The sequence below is a fragment of the Anabas testudineus genome, chromosome 13 (genome assembly GCF_900324465.2).
Source record: "Anabas testudineus chromosome 13, fAnaTes1.2, whole genome shotgun sequence".
NCBI classification, from domain to species: Eukaryota; Metazoa; Chordata; class Actinopteri; order Anabantiformes; family Anabantidae; genus Anabas; species Anabas testudineus.
Window position 1 is genome coordinate 5,746,948 of NC_046622.1, and position 23,226 is coordinate 5,770,173.

At 40.6% G+C, this 23,226-nt stretch overlaps 2 protein-coding genes across 2 annotated transcripts; both read left to right on the forward strand.

Moving 5' to 3' along the window:
• The first annotated feature begins 1,348 nt into the window (after window positions 1-1,348).
• Window positions 1,349-7,682, forward strand: fhdc4 (FH2 domain containing 4). The gene is made up of 11 exons (XM_026376401.1): window positions 1,349-1,760; window positions 2,510-2,571; window positions 3,176-3,278; window positions 3,417-3,502; window positions 3,589-3,689; window positions 3,773-3,843; window positions 3,931-4,038; window positions 4,150-4,220; window positions 4,324-4,441; window positions 4,532-4,696; window positions 4,784-7,682. Exons 1-11 carry the CDS (start codon window positions 1,419-1,421, stop codon window positions 6,035-6,037), a joined length of 2,481 nt encoding a protein of 826 aa, XP_026232186.1. The 5' UTR covers window positions 1,349-1,418; the 3' UTR covers window positions 6,038-7,682.
• Window positions 7,683-8,719: 1,037 nt separating this feature from the next.
• On the forward strand, window positions 8,720-23,201 carry LOC113173112 (tripartite motif-containing protein 3-like). The gene is made up of 13 exons (XM_026376429.1): window positions 8,720-8,885; window positions 16,434-16,606; window positions 17,465-17,705; window positions 17,881-18,032; window positions 18,159-18,339; window positions 18,436-19,165; window positions 19,337-19,440; window positions 19,523-19,690; window positions 19,781-19,949; window positions 20,492-20,551; window positions 20,776-20,846; window positions 21,005-21,145; window positions 21,243-23,201. Exons 2-13 carry the CDS (start codon window positions 16,461-16,463, stop codon window positions 21,393-21,395), a joined length of 2,316 nt encoding a protein of 771 aa, XP_026232214.1. The 5' UTR covers window positions 8,720-8,885; window positions 16,434-16,460; the 3' UTR covers window positions 21,396-23,201.
• Window positions 23,202-23,226: the final 25 nt, after the last annotated feature.

Sequence of the window (23,226 nt, forward strand, 5' to 3'; positions counted from 1 at the left end):
TTTTTGCAGACAGAACAAACATAAGCCAATTTAGCATTTCCACACATGATTCATGGTGCATTCGGTATAATTCTTTGGATTACATACTTAAAATTGCAGCTTTCCACAAACACCTTGAAGACATCGACCTTCTGTCCCTATCAGTCAGGAGACTCATGACGCTGGCAGCAGCGTTTATAAATTCAGCGGAGTGCGCACAGAAGTTGCAGCGCGCTGGACAAACCACACAGCGGGGTGCCGACTCCAGCCACTGCACAAATGACATAAATACATAAAAAAAAAAAAAATAAAAATCCCACAGATGCTCCTGCTGGAAAGGTGTGGGCTGCTGTGGACGTAAATGGGTTACCTGGGCGTGCCGTTTACGCACAGGTTTCGACACTCGCCGCTTGTTTGCTTGATGCAACTCTTCCATGGAGGGTTTAACAAGGAATGGGGAATAAGATAGAAAAGGAAACAAGCAGGTTGCAGGCTTTGCTGCTGACTCACAAACTAAGGTAAGTTGTCTTGTGGCCTCTTTTTTATTGAATTCTTTAGTTTTCATCTGACAAACCTTGTACCAGTGGTTTTAGTCGCTCCGACTGTGCCGAGGACCAGATTAGCTGGATGTAGAATGAAACACCAGACCTGTCCAAGCCTCTTCCTAACATAGTCACACGAATAGGCTTTACTAAAGGAAATAACTCAGTCAGGTGGACTGAATTCAACACGGTCAAAAGCTGTGTCTTCATGTTATTCTTATTATGTCTTAACTAAGTACATTTACTCAGTTATTTTACTGGAGAACGATTTTTGATGTACTTTCCAAGAATATTTCCATTTTATGTTACCTTCACTTTTACTGCAAGACAATTCACGTCACACTTTTAACATTAGTTGATGTTACTGTTTGCAGATTCTTTATTAAAATAACTATAAACTGTATTTACTAATAAATAATTAGATCAAGAAGCTGTCAAGTCCTCACAAGTCTCTATATGAACAGAGATCCTTATTATTACTCATTACGTTATTACTCAAAACTTCTGTATTACGATTATGAATTTAATCATTGTTTTCATAAGTTTTGACCACCCATTATGACTCTAATACTACAGAAATTCAATGTAGGTACTGTGGAGAAAGTGAATTCTTTAGCCCTTAATAAACACTATTGCTCACTGTTGTAGTGTACATGGGAGTCTTTGTAACTGTGTCTCCACCCTGTTCCAGTTCATTCACTGTGAATGTATCATCCTGACTGGAAACATTTTGGACAAGTCAAGTCCAGCACAGACGCTTCAGCATACTCCTATAAAAACAAATCTTCAAACCAGCTTATAACCGACTGCTAATTCTTTATAGGCTCCAATCCTCCCTGGATGTGAATCCGAGGCTATGACTACAACCCAAAACTGCTGAGATCTCTTTGACTAAAGATGCAGTCAGGAGGTCCTCCCGCGCCACCACCCCCTCCTCCACCACCTCCTCCTCCACCCCCAGCCCCTGGCCTCCCTCCACCTCTACATGGCTCAGGTCTCTCTGCCAAGGGGGTGCGCCGGCTCTCCAAAATGCGCAACTTCAACTGGGAAACTCTTCCCAAGCACAGTGTGATAGGAAAGCACAACATCTGGACGACAGATAAGACTGATGGGGAATATGAGTTGGACACTGATCACATAGAGGAGCTGTTCAGCCACAAAAAGGACCAGCAACAGATGAAGACCGTAATGCGCCACAGTCTGAGGGGGCAACCAACTGGTGCCTTAGGAGGGGAAATGGTGAGTAGGACCAACCAGGGTTACAGGTGCTGCTCTCTGCTGAGTCAGAGTGATACTTTGACCCCACTGGGCTGAAATGTCTGGAATTTTTTTGTTGTGTAATGCTGAGATATGGAGCTGTGCTGACTTTGTTTTCTACACATGGAGTTGAGATAAACAGAAAAGATTCCTGTCAGTCCAAGAATCATAGTACATTTTTTAGGGAATGAGACAATGAGATTAAGGGATTCATTTGTACATTTCATTAGCATATATGTAATAAGAATAATGTAATGCCACTCTCCACAATCATATTTGAAAAGTTTTTTTTTATTTAGAATAACTCAATACAAGGGTGGAGTTTAGCTATTCTTCATATCTGTTTGCTAAAGGAAGGTATACTTGTGTCCTCATAGAGCACTATTCTGTAGCCTACTAGCAACGTCCATTTATTTCCATTCATTTAAAGCTGATCAAATGTTACAATCTGAAACAAAGAGCTTTTTTGCATATCTATTTCTATCCCTGCTGTCATTCAACATGTGACTTTGATCTGTGTCCTTTTCTCAGAAACTGTATCACTGATGCAAAATGGTATCTTTGCCCTGATTGTACAAAACAGTGAAATCAAAGGCTTCTTAACCTTTGGAATAAACAGTTTGGAAAGCTGAGTTATATGTGATACGAAAGATACTCCTCCAGTCAATAGTGAAATCATCTTAGTAACTGACAAGCTGATTATGTCCGGGTTGTCTTTTTTCTGTTCCCAGGTCTCCATCCTCAGTTCTAAGAGGAGCATGAACATTGGAATTTTCCTGAAACAATTCAAGCGGTGAGTCAGTGGTGGGATTTTTAAGGAGTGATTGGTTTTGCACAATATTCTTTTCCCATTCTGTTGTAAAACAACACAGGAATAAACTGTCAGATCAGTCTGCAACATGGCTGCCTCGCACTCAACAACTTTTCAATGCCAGCATGTCCTGGCACGTCTGATCTGATCTGTTCTACAGCTCTTACATCAGCTAATGAGAGCAATTGTAAATATACTGCTAGAGGCTATTTGGCAAATGTGACATTTCCAACAGGAAATGTCACATATTGTAATGTTCCAAAACATACGTGGATAACCACGTCACCAGAAGCAGAGCAAAACATATGGATCAACAAAAAGTGTCTAATGTTTCTACGTAATATATATATTTAAAAAGGCTGTGTCTGTTCCAAACACAGTATTACATTATTTGTACTGTAATGTACTGTACACTGCGTGTTGTGAGGATGGGCATCAGAGCTGTTACGCAAAACTATTTAAGCAGGTACAGGCTTGTTGCTTGCAGAGTGTGGTAGTAACATGACACACGGTGCTCATGACACATCCCAACCCCAAAGAAAAACATCAAGATCATTTTTATGTGTCTCACCATCTCCCTCCACAGGCCTGTGAAAGACATGATTGAAGAAATAAAATCAGGAAGAAGTCTCAGTTTTGGTTCAGAAAAACTGAGGGAGTTGTGCAAGATGCTGCCAGATGAAGGGGAGGTACTCACATCAGCTGCTCCTTTTCTTTTAAAGTGTTATGTAACTTTTAAAACCTCGTGGGTTGTAATTTATATAATTATTATTTTACATCATAAAAACACAGATTAACATTTTTGGTCGTTCTTTCACTGATTGCAGATGAAGCAGCTGGTCAGCTTTAAAGGCGACCCCTCTGCTCTCCCTGAAGCAGATCTGTTTATGCTGATGCTGGTCAATATTCCCAGGTGAGCTGCCTGAATGTAAATCCTTGTATTGCACATCTTCACTGTCAGTGATGACTTACTAATCAAGGAAACTTTGTGTCTGCTAGTTATGAGGAGCGTCTTAGCAGCATGGTGCTAAAAGAAGAATTTTTCCCACTCATGGGGGAAATCAAGGAATTCATTCATACCTTGACAACTGCTGGGAAAGGTATCGATTCTTTTATATAACTGATTTTCAGTTGTTAACCTACTTAGACTTAGATTTCACATGGTGTGTGTCTCTTCTTTTAGAACTACTGGAGTCTGATCATCTCCATTCTGTCATTCGCCTGGTACTGAAGACTGGGAATTACATGAATGCTGTGAGTGTATAACATGCCACAATGAGATCTTAGAGGCCTTTTGTGTTTGTGCATCTCTCACTTTCATTTTATTTTATTTGAACAAAGGGTGGCTATGCAGGGAGTGCAGTTGGCTTCCGAATGGCTTCTCTGTTGAAGTTAGTGGATACCAAAGCAAACAAACCTGGAATTAATCTCATGCATTACGTCGTGATGGCAAGTAGCTTTTATTATTTCTATGTGCTTGCAATGTTGAGTGTGTTTTTCTGTGTCTCAAGGCATGTTTGTGAAATGTGAGTTTCATGCAAGCTGTCATTTTCCCCACAGCAAGCTCAAAAGGTAGATGTGTCGTTGCTGGCATTTCCAGAACAACTCAAACACATTAAAACTGCAGCAAGGTATACAATCTCATATTAAAAGCTCAAACTCATATTTTATGTACATATATTTTTCCTTCTATATTTCTGGGCCATAAAATGAGTCTTTTTCTTATTCTTTTAGAATAAATAAAGGTGACATTGAAGCTGAATTTGGAAGACAGGTAAAGAAAATAGAAGGTGCCAAGGCAGACACCTTGAAGCAGGAAGACCTGAAGGCACAGATGGAGGATTTTCTAAAGGTGAGAAAAGCTTCTGTTGTGGAATTCAGCCCGCTTTGTGTGGATTTTGATGGTGATTACATGTGATGTTTTTATTTGGACTCAATATAGGAGGCTGAGGTCTGCTTGGCAGAAATACAAACCAATCTTCAGGAACTGAAGTCAATCAGTGACTCTGTGGCAGAGTACTTCTGTGAAGACCCAAATAAGTTCAAATTGGAGGAATGTTGCTCCATTTTCAACTCCTTTTGTGAGAAGTTTATACGAGCCATACAGGTAAGCCTTGTACTGACATGTTTTCATTAGTGGAGGGTTAAAAAAACCTGCTTGATCCATTAACTGTGTGCAACCTATAATGTGCAGGAGAACAAGGATCGAGAGACGGCAGAGGCGAAGCGGAGACAGAGAGACAGCTTAGAGAGCACTGCCAAGCGCAGGTCCATAGCTACCTGTTCCACTAGAGACAAGGAAATGGAAGGTATTGCTCTGGAGTCGGCATTACAGAGCGTTCTTACACATAATGTATTTCGACGGAGATCTGGTAGGCCGATATCTACTCATGGAAGCCCCACGGGTGGCAGCCCCAAAAGTGGAAGCCTATGTGAAATGAATTCACAGGCGACGCCTCCAACTCGAATTCGAATGAGAGCAGGCTCTATTAGAGCCAAGGAGATGGGCAGAAAAGAGTGGAATTCGGCAGCTGAACTCACAGTGAACGCTTCACAAAGCAAAACCCAATCAAATTGTGATGTCAATAAAAAAGGTAACGTTCCTCACGAAGAAGAGATGAAAACATCCAGGACAGAGGATTCTAGACAAGTCACACACCGCGCCAAAATGAACACCATTTCCAGCATTGATGGTGACGAAGATCAGCAGGACAATAACGAGGAGGAGGCCCAGAAGTTACGGGAAGCATCTAAAAAGGTTTTGCGCTTTCAGAACAGCCGTGGCAGTGTCTCATCCGGGGAGTATTGTCTGGAAAATCAGAAATCTCCTGGCGTAGGTACCACCTTGCCTCGTCAGCGCACCGTTGATGAGGACACAGAACGGTATCTTGGAGAGCCACCAAATGACGATTTGGTTCGATTTTTGTTCAGTCCTCAGCAGTCCTCATCAAAACGGAACCTTGGCCGTCGCCATACTGTATCTACCCCTAAGGTCCCTAAAACTGAAGAAGCGGAAGATAATCTGTGGGCTCAGCCTCCAGTAAGCACTCCTGGGGCAAGAGAAAAAGGAGCACTGCCATCACAGGGTACTGAACACAACCCTTCGAAACAGATGTTTGACTTTACTGATGTGTCTCAGAACAAACAAACTCTAAATCCTCGTGCTGAAGACCAGAAGATGGCATCAACAGAGAAAAAGAGCTTACCCAATGCTTCTTCAACCCAAGCTCCAGATCAAGTGCTTGAAGGACAAAACCAAGAGGGCAAATTGGTGGGGCCCACAGGCAACCAGTTACAGAGAAATAACGAAAATATTCCCCCGAAGACCACGTGGATTAAGACTGAGACATCTGGAATATTTTTCAATTTCTTAAAACGTCTCGGAGACATGGGCAAACTGCAGAACAGCAAAGATACAGTTAACAAGAGCACAAGTTCTGGTGTATAGACTTTTAATGCAAGTATCTCATCATGGTGATGTTGGAGTGTTTTCTACGGTTACTTTTGGAAACTGAAGAGACAGACAGATGGTTAATGGATGTGTCGTCGCAGAAAGTCAAGGAAAGATCATTTTGTATATTGACCACTAGATGGCAGAATAAAACAACAACAAGGGAAACCTTTGTTCACAAATTGCTGTGTTGTAAATTTCCAATCAGCCTGCGTATTGTGTAGTAAACAAAAGAAAGATGGGGACTCACTGTGGAACATTTTGTCTTAACTTTTTAACTATGCATGATAATGTGCATTATCTTCCTCAGTGGGATAAATGAGTTACTTCCTAGCCGACGGTTTGTTAAATTGTTTCTCACAACATAGAACAACAGTGGAGTTTAGACGGTGTGAAGATGAAATAGAGAAACTGAACTGTATTCAAATCTTTGTTTGGTTGTTATTTTTGATACTTTGATAAATGACTACTTGCACTGCATACTTGAATACAATAATGTTATTTTAGGTTTTACAGTTGATGTATTTTTTTGCAACTTTGTTTTTCCTCTTTCAGTGTTTTCACTGAAGCAGACAAAAAAATGCAGAATGTCAGGAATGCTTTTAGGCTCTTGCACAATTCATCCATTGTTCTTGTCTTAAATGGGTCAGTATTACAAAGGCAGCCTGTATCTGACCAGAGTTGAATCACAGACTGTCAATGGCAACGTGAGGGGCACTGATGTTAACTTGAGAAGACATTATTATAGATGGAGCTCTGCACCAGCCCCCTTGTACTATACCTACACTCCTGCGTGTGGCTCCGAAGCTACAAGTTCAGCATTTTCCTCAGGTTGTGAGCACATACACAGGAATTAGTGAGGCCACATCTTGTGTCAATAGATGTTCAACGGTTCAAGATGTAGGTTCAACTCTTAGCAGCTGGTAGCAGAGTCACAATAACTAGCTTAGCATACTATCAATTATTTTTATATTTATTTCAGTATTGTAACTGTATCAGTTACAATAGTGAATAGAGAATCACTGAATCAGTGTCCAGTTGACCTCTGTGTTCACACGTTGCATTTATTTTCAAATTAAAAACGACATATTTATACAGCTTTGTTTTTATACAATTAGTGTGTGATGACATGATATAATATAAAATATAAGTGTGCTAGGCCGCTCTGCCCGCTCCTCTCATGTAATGAACTTCACATACAGTCAATCATTGTAATTCTGAACTGGACAGCAGAAATACACTGTTTCTTTCCACTGATCTCCTGGGTTGCAGATGCACAGTGATGTAACGCCTTTCAGTTTCAGTCTAGGTTAAAGAAGAGACAAAAAAGAGTTGCTTGTCTTATCTTTGTTGTGTCAAAACACCCAAATCTAATGTGAGGAAACCTTTATTATATGTTAACAATGGCAATGTAATAATAACAAATGGCTCTGTAAGACCCTGTTGTTTGAGTGATCATTTTTAAAGTAACATCTTTCTTTTGAAAAATGAGATACCTGCCTTAAAATACTATTTGTTATTGTATTACATGCATATTACCAAATAACTGCTAACAATAGCTGTCAATATATTGGTTGCTTCACTAAAAACTGTCATGAAGAAAATGTTTTCAATAAAATGTCAAAGAAACCAATTAAATTAAAGCAAATAATTTATCTTAAACTGTGTGTTGCTTTATGTTTTTATATGAATATATATTTGCATTTGCATGTTATATGCCACAAACCACATCGCAGGATTCAGAGGATGTGTCAGTCTTGATAGTGAGACTTACCTACAGTATGTACTGGGTGACCTGCTCAGTGCTGCTGATGCTGCTCGACTGCAGCAGCCATCTTAACAATACGATGGAAAGAGTCGCCATGGCAACTCCACATTGCAGGATAAAACCCAGAGATGAGTGTGTTTGCTCCTCACCCCAAGCCCCACCCCCAACAAAGTCCCCACCGTCTGCACCACCACAGCAGCCTCACAGAGTGCATCCATATAAAAATACAATGCTTGTGTCTTAGTCATACCTTTCTTTGTCACCCTCCCTCTCACACAAACATATCACACTGACAGATTCCACACCTCTCTTTCAGTACTACGAGGAAATCTGAATTTCCCCCTTCTATTAGCAACCTATTTTATTACATATTCAACAGACTCATCAAGTGCTCTGACCCCACCCCCATACTGTACACCACCTGTCTCTACCCAAATAACTGTGTTACTAGAACAAGCAGGAATTCCCTGCTGATTGTACACACCCGGTACTCTGCCTTAGCTCAAACTCTACATATAATCAGCAATGTCCTTGTTTACAGTTATAAACATGAAAACATGAAAATGGAAACATAGTGTGAAACTAAACTACTAAACTGCAGTCAGTTCCTTGATTAAAGCCTCACTGTGGTACACCTTTGTCTTTACACTCCAGTAAATCTTTGTACTCTTATAGTGCAAAGCCTAAAGGTAATAAACTGCATCCTTTGTCCTTTTAAGGGTTTTGGGTGGAATCTAAGAAGGCCAAACCCCTTTGCACCAGACAGACTGTTTCCCTCAGTCAGTTCCTGAGATTTCATCTCTTTTGCATATTCCCTGCCCCCTCTCTGTGCTATTGGATTCTTCGGCTCCACCCATCAGTCATCTGACTAAAGCTGCATGTAACCACTCCCCCCCGTCTCCTCCTTTCCCTTCTTCTCTTCCTTACTGTCCCCTTCTTCTTCCAGACAGACCCTGCCCTTTCCTTTCTGTCGCCCGGTCTGTGGATTCTGTTGTAGAGGGTTGGGACACTGACAATGGGAAGCTTTCTCTACGGCCTGCAATGCTGACACTCCACTCCCTGTTCTTGGGAATTCATGTGAGTACAATCTGCCTATTCACATGTTTTTTATTGTATTGTGTTCCTGCTTTTTCATCCTGTTTTGCACCATTATCTGGAGTCCGTGATGATACAATGATTGGGAATGGAGCAGATCAATAATTGATTACTCCTTTCCACCCAGCATCTGTACATTCGTAGAGAGGGGCTGTACTTTTTAACCATGGTGTACTCTATGTTGTGATACGTTGTATTTTTAATATTCAACAGTCATGGTAGACAATGAGTACAAACATTTTATTCCCTGCTTGTTTAAGAATCACCGTTACACAAACTATTGGACTGATTTGCCTCTTTATTGCTTCCTCAACCAACCCACACACTTCTCCATTTTAGCTCCTAGGACGCCCTGGCTACCGGCTCTGTAGCAGGTGGGCATCTCTGCTGCAGTCTGAGGGCTTGGCTCTCTCTAATCTAGAATTCATGCTCTTTTGTTAGAGGATTAGTTATCTTTCATTGGGTTTCTGATCTGAATTTGTATGGGCTATAATGATGGGAGGCTATGTGAGCCACATGTCAATCAGCGTGTTGTTTGCTTATGTCACTCTTCTGTGTTGCATTGTACTGCAGCAACAGCCAATGCATCATTTTCACACGCCTGGCCTAGACTGTGAGCAGATGGCTCAGTGGTTCCTTATTGATTTGTCTTTTGTTCTGGAAGATGGCATACCTTTTTTTGTAAAACTATCTCAAAAGTCACATTCTAGATGAGTGCAGCTGGTGGACATGGTTGTACTCAGATGGTTTCCTGCTCTGGGTCACTGGGAGGTTGCAGATGGTCCTGGAAGCTAGAGCCAAAGCCAGATAGTTTTCAAGGGAGTCATGTCTGTCTCAGGGCATCAGGCTTCCATTCAGCTTGTATATATAGTGTTGCAGTCGGATACTATGTCTGTGTCTTCTAGGTACAAAAGACAGTGTTTTGTACAAGACAATGTGGTACAAATAAGTACCAAGCGTAGTCATACAGTACTAAAACACACATTTTTGTCAATCTTTAACAAATAACCAAGTGCAGGTTGTGTGGAACTGATCTCAAACTGTAGCTTTGAAGTGACCACATATAGTACAGTACGAAGTGTGAATACTAATTTGATCAGAGGCAGTAAAGATGTAAAGAAATGTAGCACAAATCCTATTTGCTGTCAAAATCAATTTCCACTGCACCCACACAGAAGACAAGATAGGCAGATTGATTGCTTGATTATGACCACACTGATAAGGAAATAGACTAATCAAGACACCTTGATCTTCACATTTAATGCTTTAATGATTTAAAGCCTTGATCTTCACATTTAATGCTTTAATAATTTAATCTTGTGGTTAAAATGTCCTTGTTTAAATGAGGCCTTTGACAATAAATTGTCATAACCTGTGCGCAACAAATAGGACAGAAATTGTTCCATTCATTTACCTGGGCCTTCCTTTAAATGTAATGTTGGATGTCTCTGATTAATTAAGACACTTAATATTCAACATTTAGCCCCCTCGCTAACCTGTAATCATAGGTTCTGCAACCAAATCTCCCATGCAGGACAAAAATATTAAATTAAATCATAGTTCGTTTGCACAGAACAACATGTGTAAGACATGGTTTCACCATGTTAAATACCACAGTCACTCTATAGCTCTTATGCAGTTGGTCGCAGGCAGCTTGAGCTTGTGTACTGTAATTGACCTTTTATAAAATCTGCAGTGCATGTTGTGCCTGCAGATGCACTGCCTGCATGCTGCATTGTGTTCTGTCAGCCTCTGTGACAGTGGCCTCAAGGTAGAGACACAAATGACTGCCTTTCATGTAAGTCTTGATTAAAGACTGCTGAGTAGTGTACTTATGATATCATCCCTTCATCACTTTATCTAATCTTCTTTCATTGGTTGATGGGTCTTTTTCTTCCTCAATCTAATGCCTGAAAGATGAAAGACAACTGCAGCGCTAGTCTTTTGTACTACACTAACCAACTGCACTTTATAATTAGAGTCCATTTCCATTGTGTTTCAGTGTTGGTGATGCACTGATTTTGTCAGTAAATGTTAATCATTCATTTATTTGTAGACGACTCAACTCAGGCTCACACAGTCAGGGAAGAATAAAAAATGAATTAATACACTGAGTAGTGGGTTGTGGATAAAATAATTCACAATAAAAAAACAAAAACAATAGTTATGCCTTATATTGAGTCTGTGTTGAACATATTTGCTTTCATGATGTGCAACACATCGTCCACTGCTGTAATGTCCAGACAGAGCCTGATGCGTGGAGACAGATTCCTTCATTTGATGCAGTGAGGTGTAAAGGGAACTTGTTAGGTTGAGCTGAGGTTTCTGTGTTGTGCGAATATGTTTAATGAATCATCACAGAGCCAGGCACCCTCACTGGCCCCCTAGCAGCGTCTTTACACTCCCCAAAATATAGAAGTGTACTTTCAGGGACTTGATTCTGTGGATGTATTGTTTTGATGTCGACATTAACCTTGTTATTCTAGACAGCAGAAGGACTCTTTGGATGGTTGTGCTAATACAACTGCAATAAATGACTCTGAATAACACACGACAAGCTTCCTTAAAGTAATCAAAACTGAGCAGGCTACTTCTACTCAGATCAAGGTATACGCAGGAACAATTACTGCATAATGACGTGCAGTTTATGGAAACAGAAACAACTGTCTATATTTAAACATAATCTTGACAGCACAACATCAAAGGTCAAACAAACACTTCTTTTTCTTCTTCTTCAGATCACTGATGTTTACTGGTCTTCCATACAGCTGACGTCTGAAATAAACATAAGTCGAAGTCTAAAATCCTACTTTCATGTAACAAAATTACAAAGGACATCTTCTGAATAATGGTGCACATAGTTTACCATTGATACAGTACAGAAATAGCAAACAGATACTGCTGAGAAACAGAGTTCAAGACTTCAAGACTCCTCCCTCTACGGAGGAAGAGGCAGGGAAGGGAAAATTCTTTTTATGGCCCTTGAAGTGCAAACATCCTGGAATCCTAAATAGTCACAGCTAGGGAATGATATTAACAATGGTCAAATTACAGCCTGCTTTAAGGGCCAGATTACAATTTATCCATTACCATTTATAGGCTTTCAGTTAAATCCTATCACAATGATAGTATGATAGTAAAAGCTGTAATGGACAAGTGGATACTATGGAATTAATTAGTTTTAGCATCAGTCTGACAATTTTGTACATTGACTCTACACATATTTTTCTACATGATGGCGTATCTTTATTATTTTATAATAATGCCTTAGTCAGAAAGAATCATACACAGTCCTAATGCTTTTGTTTTATCATTAGGTCTCAAGATCTGTGCCACTGAGACTGTCACCATCCCAGTGCAACAGAAATTTAATCTGCAGTGTTAAAAACTGAAAAATTATAATAACACATAATTATTATTTGCTATAAGTTTGACTTCAAATAATATTTAGTAGGGACTTTTAACAGAATATTATGTAATATATCTCATAAATAATTAAGAACAACTGTTGGCGTTAGACACAGATGATGTAGTCAGCAGCTCTAAGTGAAGCATTTAGTCATCCACAAAATATAACAAAACCCATTTGATTAGTCACAAGGCCAAAGGTGTCTTTCATTTATTTATTTTGCCTTACAAAGCAGTGAAATGTACTGGACTAGCAGATATGAGTCAGTGTCTTCTGACTGAAAGGTAATAGAGAGAGAATCTGCAGAAAGTGTAGCTCTTTAGTCCGACTACACAATGCACAACTACAAAAACAAGTTTCACGTTATAGGAGAGTTGAAGAGCAGGACATGGCATCCTGCCCTCATGCAGCAGACAACCTCCAAGCAGATTAAGCTGAGAGCGATGTTTTCTCTGACTGTGAGCTCATGTTTCTGAAATCCAATTAAACTATTCATATTACATGTCGCCGTCTTGAGAAGAAGAATGTTTAGCACACAAACTGCTCAACTTAAGAATGCAATACCTCCTTAAAGTCCGGTCTATTTACAAGCAACCGCTGCCTCTGTTTCGCTGGTGCTAATTTGTCAGGCCAGATTTCTGTGTGCCCATGTGGTGTGTTTCCCTTAATTTAGATTTGGGTTGACTGGGCATGATCGAGTCTGGAAGGCACAGTAATCCAGATGGCAGACAGGGCCTGACCCTGCAGGAGGACGTTAAGCCACTTAACTGTAATGCTGGGTGAGAGTGGCAAGAGATGTTTTGCTATCAAACAGACACGTTGTGTGGATTTTCTGCAGGCGTCACAATCTGCTGTGACAGAGAGAAGGAACTCACTCCAAAGAGAGAAAACACTGTTACACACTGACTTAGCTAATTGACTTCATCTGTATGTAAGTGCTGATCATGACAAAGCCGTGAGGACATCCGGTCACATCCAGCTTCAAAGTACACTTCAAATTTACAAATGATATTCAGTCAGTATGTCACTGTCATGCTTTACTGTACTTTATATCTTCATATGAGGGATTTGTTAATGTTTAATCTAACTAACAACTGTTTCACAGCTTTTTTAGAGTGACTCCATTTATAAGGATTCTTAAATGTGTTTTAACAAAGACCTTAAATTGCATGTAATCTATCTTTCAGTGGTATTTTTGTCGTTTAATTTTCATTGTAGCTTTTGCTCGTGTGATCCGGGTTTTCTTTAAGCACATGCCCAACTAAGAGTTGCTATCAGGGAGAGACCGTTTGTAAAGAAAGGTCCTCTTTCTGTGGTGAGGACACTGGGAGGAACTGGGCTGAGGACGGCTGCTGACTGAACAGACAGGCAGGGAGGAAGGGAAGGTGGGGGAAGACTGTTGCAGCCCTAAACACAGAGGCAAGCCAGACGAGAGAGGAGGAGCCTGACAGCTTTGGCTCTTAAAGCTTCCTCCTGATGTCACCGTTCAGCTGCTGTGATTCAAACCCATGTGAAAGGAAGGGGAGGGCTTATGAGAGAAAACAAGGGGAGGGGGAGGCAGAGGATGTGGGTGAAGGGCTGGTTGTGTGGACAGTGAAAGGGCTCGGCAGAGCTCCTTAATCAGTAGCCCTTGTAATCACTTGGCAAGTAGCAACAATGTGGACTGCATGCCTGAGAAAACCTGCAAGACGTCTGAAACTGAGATGAGATCTGCCAAAGCTATGAGCACATTTATGTGGTTGAGGGCGAGAGAAAAAAGAGGGGACAATGGAAAAACAGAAGAGGAATGAAGGGAGGGGAAGGGATGTGGGCTGGTAAGCTGTGAGCAGAGCTGGAATGCCATTATTAGAGCTCACTGCCTTGCACTGCAGAGAGGGACAGCTGTCTTTGAGGCCCCACTGGCTCAGAACGAGATCGAGAACCCAGTTCACTGTGAATTTTCTCAGACAGGTGGTCCCTGAACTCAGTCAGCTGGGAGTCAGCGGAAGGAGCTAGGAAATATTCAGGGAGTGTTATTGTAAAACTTCCTCCTTCTCCTTCCTCTCAAAGAAAAAGGGGACTAGTTATGCTGTATGAGAGTCAGAGTAGGAAGCTTTAGCTCCTGATGCTAAACGATTTGCAGACCAGATGTTAGTCCCATTCCAGGTCTAACTTCTACTGCAGCTGTGTGAATGCAACCACACAGTCAAGATTACAAACCCTGTTTGTGGATCAATGGATCAAAGATGAGGCGAGGTTGAGGGATTGTTCAGTCATGGCCCTGTGACGCACGAGGTGGTGATGTGTAAGTTGGCAATACTTTCTAAGAAAGGGTTTGTGTTTACTCTGAGGATTAATTTACTGTCTGGAACAACTGTTGGCTAGAAAGAGTGTGTGCTGTCGAATCACCCAGCTCATAGAACTTTCAGCATAGACGTACAGACATTCTCACATTATCCTTAAGAAATTTTTGATACACTTCTTCCCCCCTGTTACAGCAAGCTGGTCAGGACCTGACGCAGCAAAGCAGGCCCAAAACACTCAGGATGTTTCTTCCACTATACTTTACATTGGGGATGGGGAAGATTTCATGATGATATGCAGTGATCTTTTTATGGCAACTGTGGTGTTGTGAGTTCTTTCCAAATAGTTCAGTATAGTTTCATCAGTCCACAAAACATTTTGCCAACACTGCTGTGGAGTGTCAATGTGCTCTTTGGCAAACCTCAGGTGTGCAGCAATGTTCTTGTTAGTAAGCAGCAGCTTCCTTCAAGGTCTCCTCTCATAGAAACCCTGCTAGTTCAATGTTTTACATACTGTAGACTCATGAACACAGATGTTAGCCAGTTCCTATGATGCCTTCAAATCATTGCTGGCATAACTCCAGGTATTCTAGCACATGACCAAGGGTTCACATACTTTTTCCACTCACACTAACATTGAAAGTAATTGTGAGTGTTTCTAATTTTTCATATAAAATACAGACCAGTCTTGGACTAGTCTGTAAGCCTTGTAGTTACAGAGCAATATTTTACTCTTTTAATATATGAGATTAATTATAATTACTCTTGAGATAATAATACTGATATACTTTTGATACCCATGGGGAAATTTATGTTGGACATCTGTGCATACATGATGGCACTACTACAGGGTGTCAAGGGACACTTCCACATGTGTCCAGAAAGAAACAGTAGCTGAACCACCGAACCTGTGATTTATTGATCACTGTTGTCCTATAATTGGCTTTTTATAGTAATTAATCATGTGACATCACTCTTTAAATTATCCTATGAGCATTTCTCTTCTAAAATCCATCTGTTATGAAATCTAGAGAGCTTTTATTCAAGAGGAACAATGCGGCCTCAGTTGTTGTTACATGATGGAGCATTACAATGACAACGAGGGCAAAAGTGAAAAAGGAGCTAGTCGCTAATGACATGATCACCAGGTGTCTTGGCCAGGAGCTTAATATTTTCTGACTTTGTACATGTTAATGCTTTTCTGTAAGCAGTAGTTATCGCTTATATTAAAGCTGTGTGCCTGCAGTCTTTAGCCTTTCTGTGCTTATGTACATAATAAGAGATTTTCAGCATGTCATGTGTATGCTGAGGTAATGTGTGTTTGACCGAGTGATACATGTAACAGCATCTCACTGATCACACGCTGGATAATAAAACTGAGGATATTGTGCATGTTACAATATAAACACAAAGTGTCATTTATCAACAGTATATTTTATGTACTGTATACACAGATATACTGTAGTTTTTAATACCACTGTAAACACACTGGGTGGCTGTTACACTAGGTTGAGAGTCCCGCCCTGTGGTGTTAATAACATAGCTCATCTTTCTTCCACTGCATTAGCTTGATTAGAGTTTTCAGTTAAAAAAAAAACAACAATAGCTATGTAGAGGTTGGTGGAAAAATGTCTACTGAATGTTTAATGAGGGAAGGAAAGTGAAAAATGCCGGCAGATACTGGTCTTGGATGAGGTTTAATAACGTTAACAGTGTTATGACTCATATATTCCCTGTGCTCATGCTGAGGGTAAGTGAATACACCCTCCTCACCCTGTTTGACAGTTTCCTCAAGGCGTTCTTGACCTTTCTCCTGTTTCTTCCACTCTGTATGAGCAGGTTAAGCGGTCCCTGTACATCCTTTGAATGTCCGTCACCATGGCTAAGCGCGAGACAGGCAGCACAAGCCCCGTGGTCAGGCAGATAGACAAACAGTTCCTGGTCTGCAGCATCTGTTTGGACCATTATCACAACCCAAAGGTCCTACCCTGCCTGCACACCTTCTGTGAGAAGTAAGCTCTGAATTAATCAATCAAACTTCATTTGTACAGCTCATTTCATACAGTGCACTCTCGAGTGCTTTACTGGATGCTAAGAAGCATAATAAGATAAAATGATAAATAGAAAAGGAATGGAAAACAATTAAGACTGCCACAAATTATGTATTTTATAGATACAATCAGATTAGATTAGAAATATAAAACATTTAAAGTCAAATTCATAGAAATTAAAAAAATTAAGAAACCTTTTTTAGGACAAGATGTACTAGACTTTATGCTTTACATAATATGCTTAGCTGTAAAAGCAAAGAAAGCAAAAAGTAAAGTTTTAAAGTCAATAGCAAGTAATTTAATATAATAACCTTCTGTATTACCTCTGCCTGTGAGATATATATATATATATATATATATATATATATATATATATATATATATATATATATATATATATATATATATATATATATATATATATATATTCTTTGCAAAATAGGAATGCTCAAAGAAAATTCAAAATTACATGTAATGACTCTAAATCACACCACCAGCTCTCATCATTGTGGCATTGTGGCAAACAATCATTCTGAACTTGGCCACAAAAAGCCGGCAGCATCCTTTATGACACAGTGTTGTTGGCAACAAGCCCTGATTTCAACGGCTCTGCTGTTCTCAGATGGAGGAGATATCACAGTTATTTAAATAATGAGGGCCTTTATTATGCTTAGTAAACTGTAAGCACCAGAATCGCATTGTTCTCAGAGCAAGTATTAAAAAAGTTCTGCATTTTGACTCCATGCTGACCTTTTAATGAGTGCTATTATGCCACCTCAGCCCACTCACTGATTTCTTTTACATCTTGCCTTTGTTTAGATGTTTACAGAACTACATCCCTCCCCAGTCTCTGACGCTGTCCTGCCCAGTGTGCAGACAGACATCCATCCTGCCAGAGAAGGGTGTGGCAGCCCTGCAGAATAACTTCTTCATCACTAACCTTATGGAGGTCTTACAACGAGACCCAGAATGCAGCCGACCTGAGGCCTGCAATGTCCTTGAGTCGGCCAGTGCAGCTACAGCCTGTCCTCCCCTCTCTTGCCCAAACCACGAGGGCAAGGTAAGTTAAACAAAAGGACACAGGGTTGATTAGACAAAACCAGGTTTGTGAAAAACTGTGTATTATTCCAGTGATTCACATAAATATGTTTTCTTATAATCAGTGATTTTACAACTAAATTTATCCTCAGAAATGTGATGTTCAGTTGTCTTGCACTCCACTGCACCACCTGCAGGTGATGGAGTTTTACTGCGAGTCATGTGAAACCGCCATGTGTCTGGAGTGTACAGAAGGAGAACACAGGGAACATGTGACCGTTCCTCTGCGGGATGTGCTGGAACAGCATAAGTCAGCGCTTAAAAATCAGCTGGACACTTTGCGCAACAGGTACAAATGTCAGTGCTTTAATCCAGAATGCATAACGGATTATATATGGTTTAAAGTAAAGTACTGGAACGAATGATAATTTCAAAGTTTTATTTTTGGCTAACCTTCTCTGCTTTCTTCTGGCAGACTACCTCAGCTGGCGGCCGCCATTGAGCTTGTGAATGAGATCTCCAAGCAGCTTATGGAGCGGAAAAATGAGGCAGTGACTGAAATCAGTAACACTTTTGATGAGCTGGAGAAATCCTTACACCAGCGCAAGACTGCTCTCATTACTGAGGTTGAAAACATCTGCAGCACCAAGCAGAAGGTCAGCGGTCTTTTAATTTGAAAATTTGCTGTAATGTCCTGTGTTTTAGACCAAGCACCATTGACTGTCTGTTTCTTCCTCTTTGGACATTCTCAGGTGCTTCAAGCCCAGCTGACGTCTTTGCTTCAGGGCAAGGAAAACATTCAAAGCAGTTGCAACTTCACAGAGCAGGCCCTGAGCCACGGTAGTGCCACTGAGGTCCTGTTGGTCCAGAAACAAATGAGTGAGCGTGTCAGTGCCCTGGCGCGACACAACTTTCCCGAGCATCCCCATGAAAATGGACACCTTGAATGCCAAGCAGAGACTGATGGACTGAGACGCTCCATCCAGAATCTGGGAGTCCTGATCACAACAAGTGCTGTAGGCCATACTAGTGTAGCCACCGGTGAAGGCCTGCGACACGCACTGGTCGGCCAGCACACCACCGTCACAGTCACAACAAAAGATAAAAATGGAGAACTGGTGAAGACTGGTAACGCTGTTATAAGGGCAGAGATTGTCTCTGGAGATGGAGCGTGCACTGAAGCTGAGGTGGTAGACAACAAAAATGGCACCTATGAGGTTGGATATGTCATCCGCTCGGAGGGAGAATACACCTTCTCTTTGCTGCTATATGAACAGCCTGTGAGGGGGAGTCCGTTCCGTTTGCGTGCTGTCAAACCGTCAGATGTCTTGCAGTCACCAGACGATGTGAAGAGAAGAGTGAAGTCCCCGAGTGGAGGAGGAGGTCATGTTCGGCAGAAGGCTGTGCGCAGGCCCTCCAGCATGTACAGCACCACCAAGAAGAAGGAAAATCCAATAGAGGATGAGATGATCTACAGAGTAGGTGGGTGAAAAACAGGCTAGCTCTGAATTTAATTATCGCAGCTGCTGACTGAACTGCATGAAGTTTTCCACTAGAGCACACACTTACTTCTATTTGAATGCCTGATGATGCAGAATATTTCGCTTTGGTCTTCATCTGTGGGATAACAAAACCTAATGTTGACTTCGGCAGGAACAAGAGGGCGAGATAAAGGAGAATTCACTAACCTACAAGGCATCTCGACCTCTAGTAATGGACGAATTGTGGTGGCAGACAGCAACAATCAGTGCATACAGGTACAATACTATTGCAATGGCTAATTCTATTGTTTAACATTGAAACAGCTCATGACTGTAACTAAATTTTGTCTTTTTGTAGGTATTCTCCAATGATGGTCAGTTTAAGATGAGATTTGGGGTCAGGGGTCGCTCTCCAGGACAGCTGCAGCGCCCTACAGGAGTCACAGTGGACATGAATGGTGACATCATTGTAGCTGACTATGATAACAGATGGATTAGCATCTTCTCCTCAGATGGCAAATTTAAGGTGGATGGTCTCAGAAAATAAAATAACTTTTTAAAATATAACTGAAAAAATATATTTCCACTGATCAAATTGCTCCTCTTCCTGTCACAGAACAAAATTGGTGCTGGAAGATTGATGGGACCGAAAGGTGTGGCTGTGGATAGGAATGGCCATATCATCACGGTTGATAACAAGGCCTGCTGTGTCTTCATCTTCCAGTCAAATGGAAAGCTGGTGACAAAGTTTGGCGCCAGAGGAACATCAGACAGACACTTCGCAGGTACTGTGTGCTACTACAAGTAACCTACCATGTGGCCATGTCATTAATGATATCTCTTATAGGTAAAAGATTGAGATAAACACAGGAATACATATGCCAGGGCTTGTGGTTGGGCCAGATTTACAGATTTCATTTATATTTCATGCTTTACAGAACTGTTCATTTGAACTAATTGTATTATTAAATTATCTGCTTTTCTCACACCCTTTATTTTATTCCGATTCAGAATAAGTTTTTTGCATGATGTTAATCTGCTTGTTTGTTTGTGGTCATTTATTCCTGCACTGAGCATTTTGAACTATAAATACACCTGATTATCATAGGCAGGGGCATAATGCACACTAATGCATGATGCTGTAATGACTGATGGTGCCTTTGCCTCTCAATCAACTGCTGTTGATAGCAATTTGCATTTCTTGTTTTCTTAAAGAAACCTTCACTGATATTGTTTCAGTTATTGCAAAGACAGTTGGACTTCAGTTACTTAAACTTATTTGTATTTTCAATATTATTTCTCACTTGGACCTTTTCTTTTCCTTTAGAAAAAGGTGATGCAAACATTTCACTGGAACAAAAGCTTAGTAAATCTGGCCCTGTTTTCAGTAAGTAACTAATTTACCGTGAGTGTGAACTAAGAACATGTTTACATGCTGATGCATTAGTCCTGTCATGTCTCATTGTTGTCCCATGTCAACTCACTGAGTCACTTTGAGATCATTGTGTGCCTTGTTTTCAAAGTCCAAAAACAGCGTGGAACATCCTCTTATATGTTGTAAAGCACTGGATGACACATCTTCCTTCTTCCTTCTCTGTCTGCTGCTTCCAGGTCCTCACTTTGTGGCCATAAATAACAAAAATGAAATTGTGGTTACAGACTTCCATAACCACTCAGTCAAGGTATCGTTTACTGAAAATATTTTCATTGTAATAAACTTGATCTATCTAAATCTCTATTTGAATATATTTATATTGCCACAGTTACAGTAAACCAAATGCTGTTGACTTATTATGTGTTACAACAAAGCTTCATGCTCTCATCTTCCTGTCCCTTGCAGGTGTACAGTGCAGATGGTGAGTTCTTATTTAAATTCGGATCCCACGGAGAGGGAAACGGTCAGTTCAATGCTCCAACAGGCGTCGCTGTGGATACCAATGGAAACATCATCGTTGCTGACTGGGGTAACAGTCGAATTCAGGTTAGCTTGAGAAAACTACATCTCATTGAACCTAGAGAGAAGATGTTTAAGTAAATCACTCACTTACCCAACCTCTTTATGCTGTGTTACCAACCAGGTGTTCGACAGCTCAGGGTCCTTTCTGTCCTACATCAACACATCAGCGGACCCCCTTTATGGCCCCCAGGGCCTGGCCCTCACATCTGATGGTCACGTGGTGGTTGCAGACTCTGGAAACCACTGCTTTAAGGTCTACCGCTACCTGCAGTAGAGACCTGACGCAGGCCTCTTCGCCGCTGCAAGAACGGACAGTGACAAAGCAAATGTATTCCACAGGGTGCAATTACCTTTCCAACACAGCCTTTTGATGTTCGCATCAAAATTGATTTGATGTAATTAGGTGTATGAACATAAGTTGACTCTCCTTAAGATGTGTGTTAAAGGCTGTTTTTAAAGTGAAGTGATGTAGAATCCTTGGGACAAGAAACGGAGATGAGGACTGGTTTTAGAGAATGTGCAACTTTCACTGATGGTATTATTTCAGCACACTTTGTGTGAGACCGGATAGGGTAGGAGATTTAGGAGAGGTAGGACAATTATTTAATGAGCCATAACTTGTACAAATGCATGAAGTTTTAGTTTATCTTGATTCCTAGACAACAACACAGTATACCCGTCGGCTGCTTTTCCCATGAACTAGTTAATGCCTGCAGTGAAACGAACAGCGCTATGCTTCTTGAAATGTACAATTTCTCCTATACTGTTATCTCACATAAAACGTCACCACCATCTGTGCATTGATTTGCTGTATGTACTGTATATACATAAATGTATATTGTGTATATTAGCTCACTGAGTGTGTATGTGGAGCGATTTTGAAACACAGCTTTTTGGCTATTCAGAGAGCAGTCAAGGAGTCAAGTCAAGAAGTCTAGGATTTTAAACATGTATGTATGGCAGCTGTTAAAAAGTGTGCTCTTGAAACATATCCAGCACATGCTTAAATGAAGAGTGTCATATTTATTGCTAATCTAAGCAGCACAATTATCATTTTTTGTTAATATCTGTTGTTTTAAAAGGGAAAAACAAACTGAAAAAGCTAATTTAATTTATTTTATACACTAGCTCAGCATTTACAAATTATTTTTCTAAGCTGATGTCTTTTTCTTTTCTTTTGAGTTTCACGCTTTCCCCCTGTTTCCTAAAGACACTTTCACTTTAAAGCAGAATTCAGCACCCTCCAACCCCACCCCATAACCCCACCGCCCCACACATGAAAAGTTCAGCGCTTCTCCAAAGCTGCAAACTCGTGTTTTGTTTCTCTGTTCAGAGTCAGTGGGTAAGGATATGGACTTTATTGATCAAAGTACAAACCACGAATAATCAAATATTATACATATCTCAGGAAACCCACCCCATCAAAGTAACAATGTCAAATAACTTCATTGTTCTTCATTCTGGCATTAATGTCACAGGAACTTTTAGTATGAATTTTGTGTTTTCTTTTTTTTCTCTTTCATTTCTCATAAATAACAGTTACAAAATTATTCAAATTTAATTTATGAGATGACATTTGCCAACAAACTCCTCCATACTTTGGCGTACACTTGCCTATTGTAAGCTAACCCAGTTAGATCCAAGGAAAAAACTGTACTAGTAGAGCTGTTGCTGATCTTGCTCCCCCCAGTGTTCATTTATTGTAATGTCACAAGAAAGCCTGGTGCCACAGCAGAAGAGAGACCAGGTGCAGAAAGCAGGTAACTTACTGATGTGACAAAATTACCCACAGCACTGTGCTAAACACCCAAACACCAACATTCATCGTCCATACAGTGGTGTGGACATTTATAAACTCCAGGATATGACCTTATTTATACCAGGAAACTGCTGTATTTCATGCACCTGATCTGTTGTTTGACTTGTTGCCAAACAGGAGCCGAGATATCTGTAAAGATTCAAAGGCTCGTCTTTTTGAGATGTGTCTGAAGCATTTCACTCTACGCTGTTTGTGTCACACCAATACAGACAATTTTGTTTTCTCTATGAATATGCACTGGTAATAAAAGCACATGGTTTACTGAGTTGTTGTGCATTAACCCGCA

What these genes read in the sequence shown, in the direction of transcription:
- fhdc4 (XM_026376401.1), top strand. Translation starts at nt 1,419, where the DNA reads ATGCAGTCAGGAGGTCCTCCCGCGCCACCACCCCCTCCTCCACCACCT. An exon ending in TGCTGCCAGATGAAGGGGAG is followed by an intron (nt 3,279 to 3,416) that starts GTACTCACATCA and finishes CACTGATTGCAG; the next exon opens with ATGAAGCAGCTGGTCAGCTT. An exon ending in CTTGACAACTGCTGGGAAAG is followed by an intron (nt 3,690 to 3,772) that starts GTATCGATTCTT and finishes CTCTTCTTTTAG; the next exon opens with AACTACTGGAGTCTGATCAT.
- LOC113173112 (XM_026376429.1), top strand. Translation starts at nt 16,461, where the DNA reads ATGTCCGTCACCATGGCTAAGCGCGAGACAGGCAGCACAAGCCCCGTG. An exon ending in GCCCAAACCACGAGGGCAAG is followed by an intron (nt 17,706 to 17,880) that starts GTAAGTTAAACA and finishes CACCACCTGCAG; the next exon opens with GTGATGGAGTTTTACTGCGA. An exon ending in TCCATAACCACTCAGTCAAG is followed by an intron (nt 20,847 to 21,004) that starts GTATCGTTTACT and finishes TGTCCCTTGCAG; the next exon opens with GTGTACAGTGCAGATGGTGA.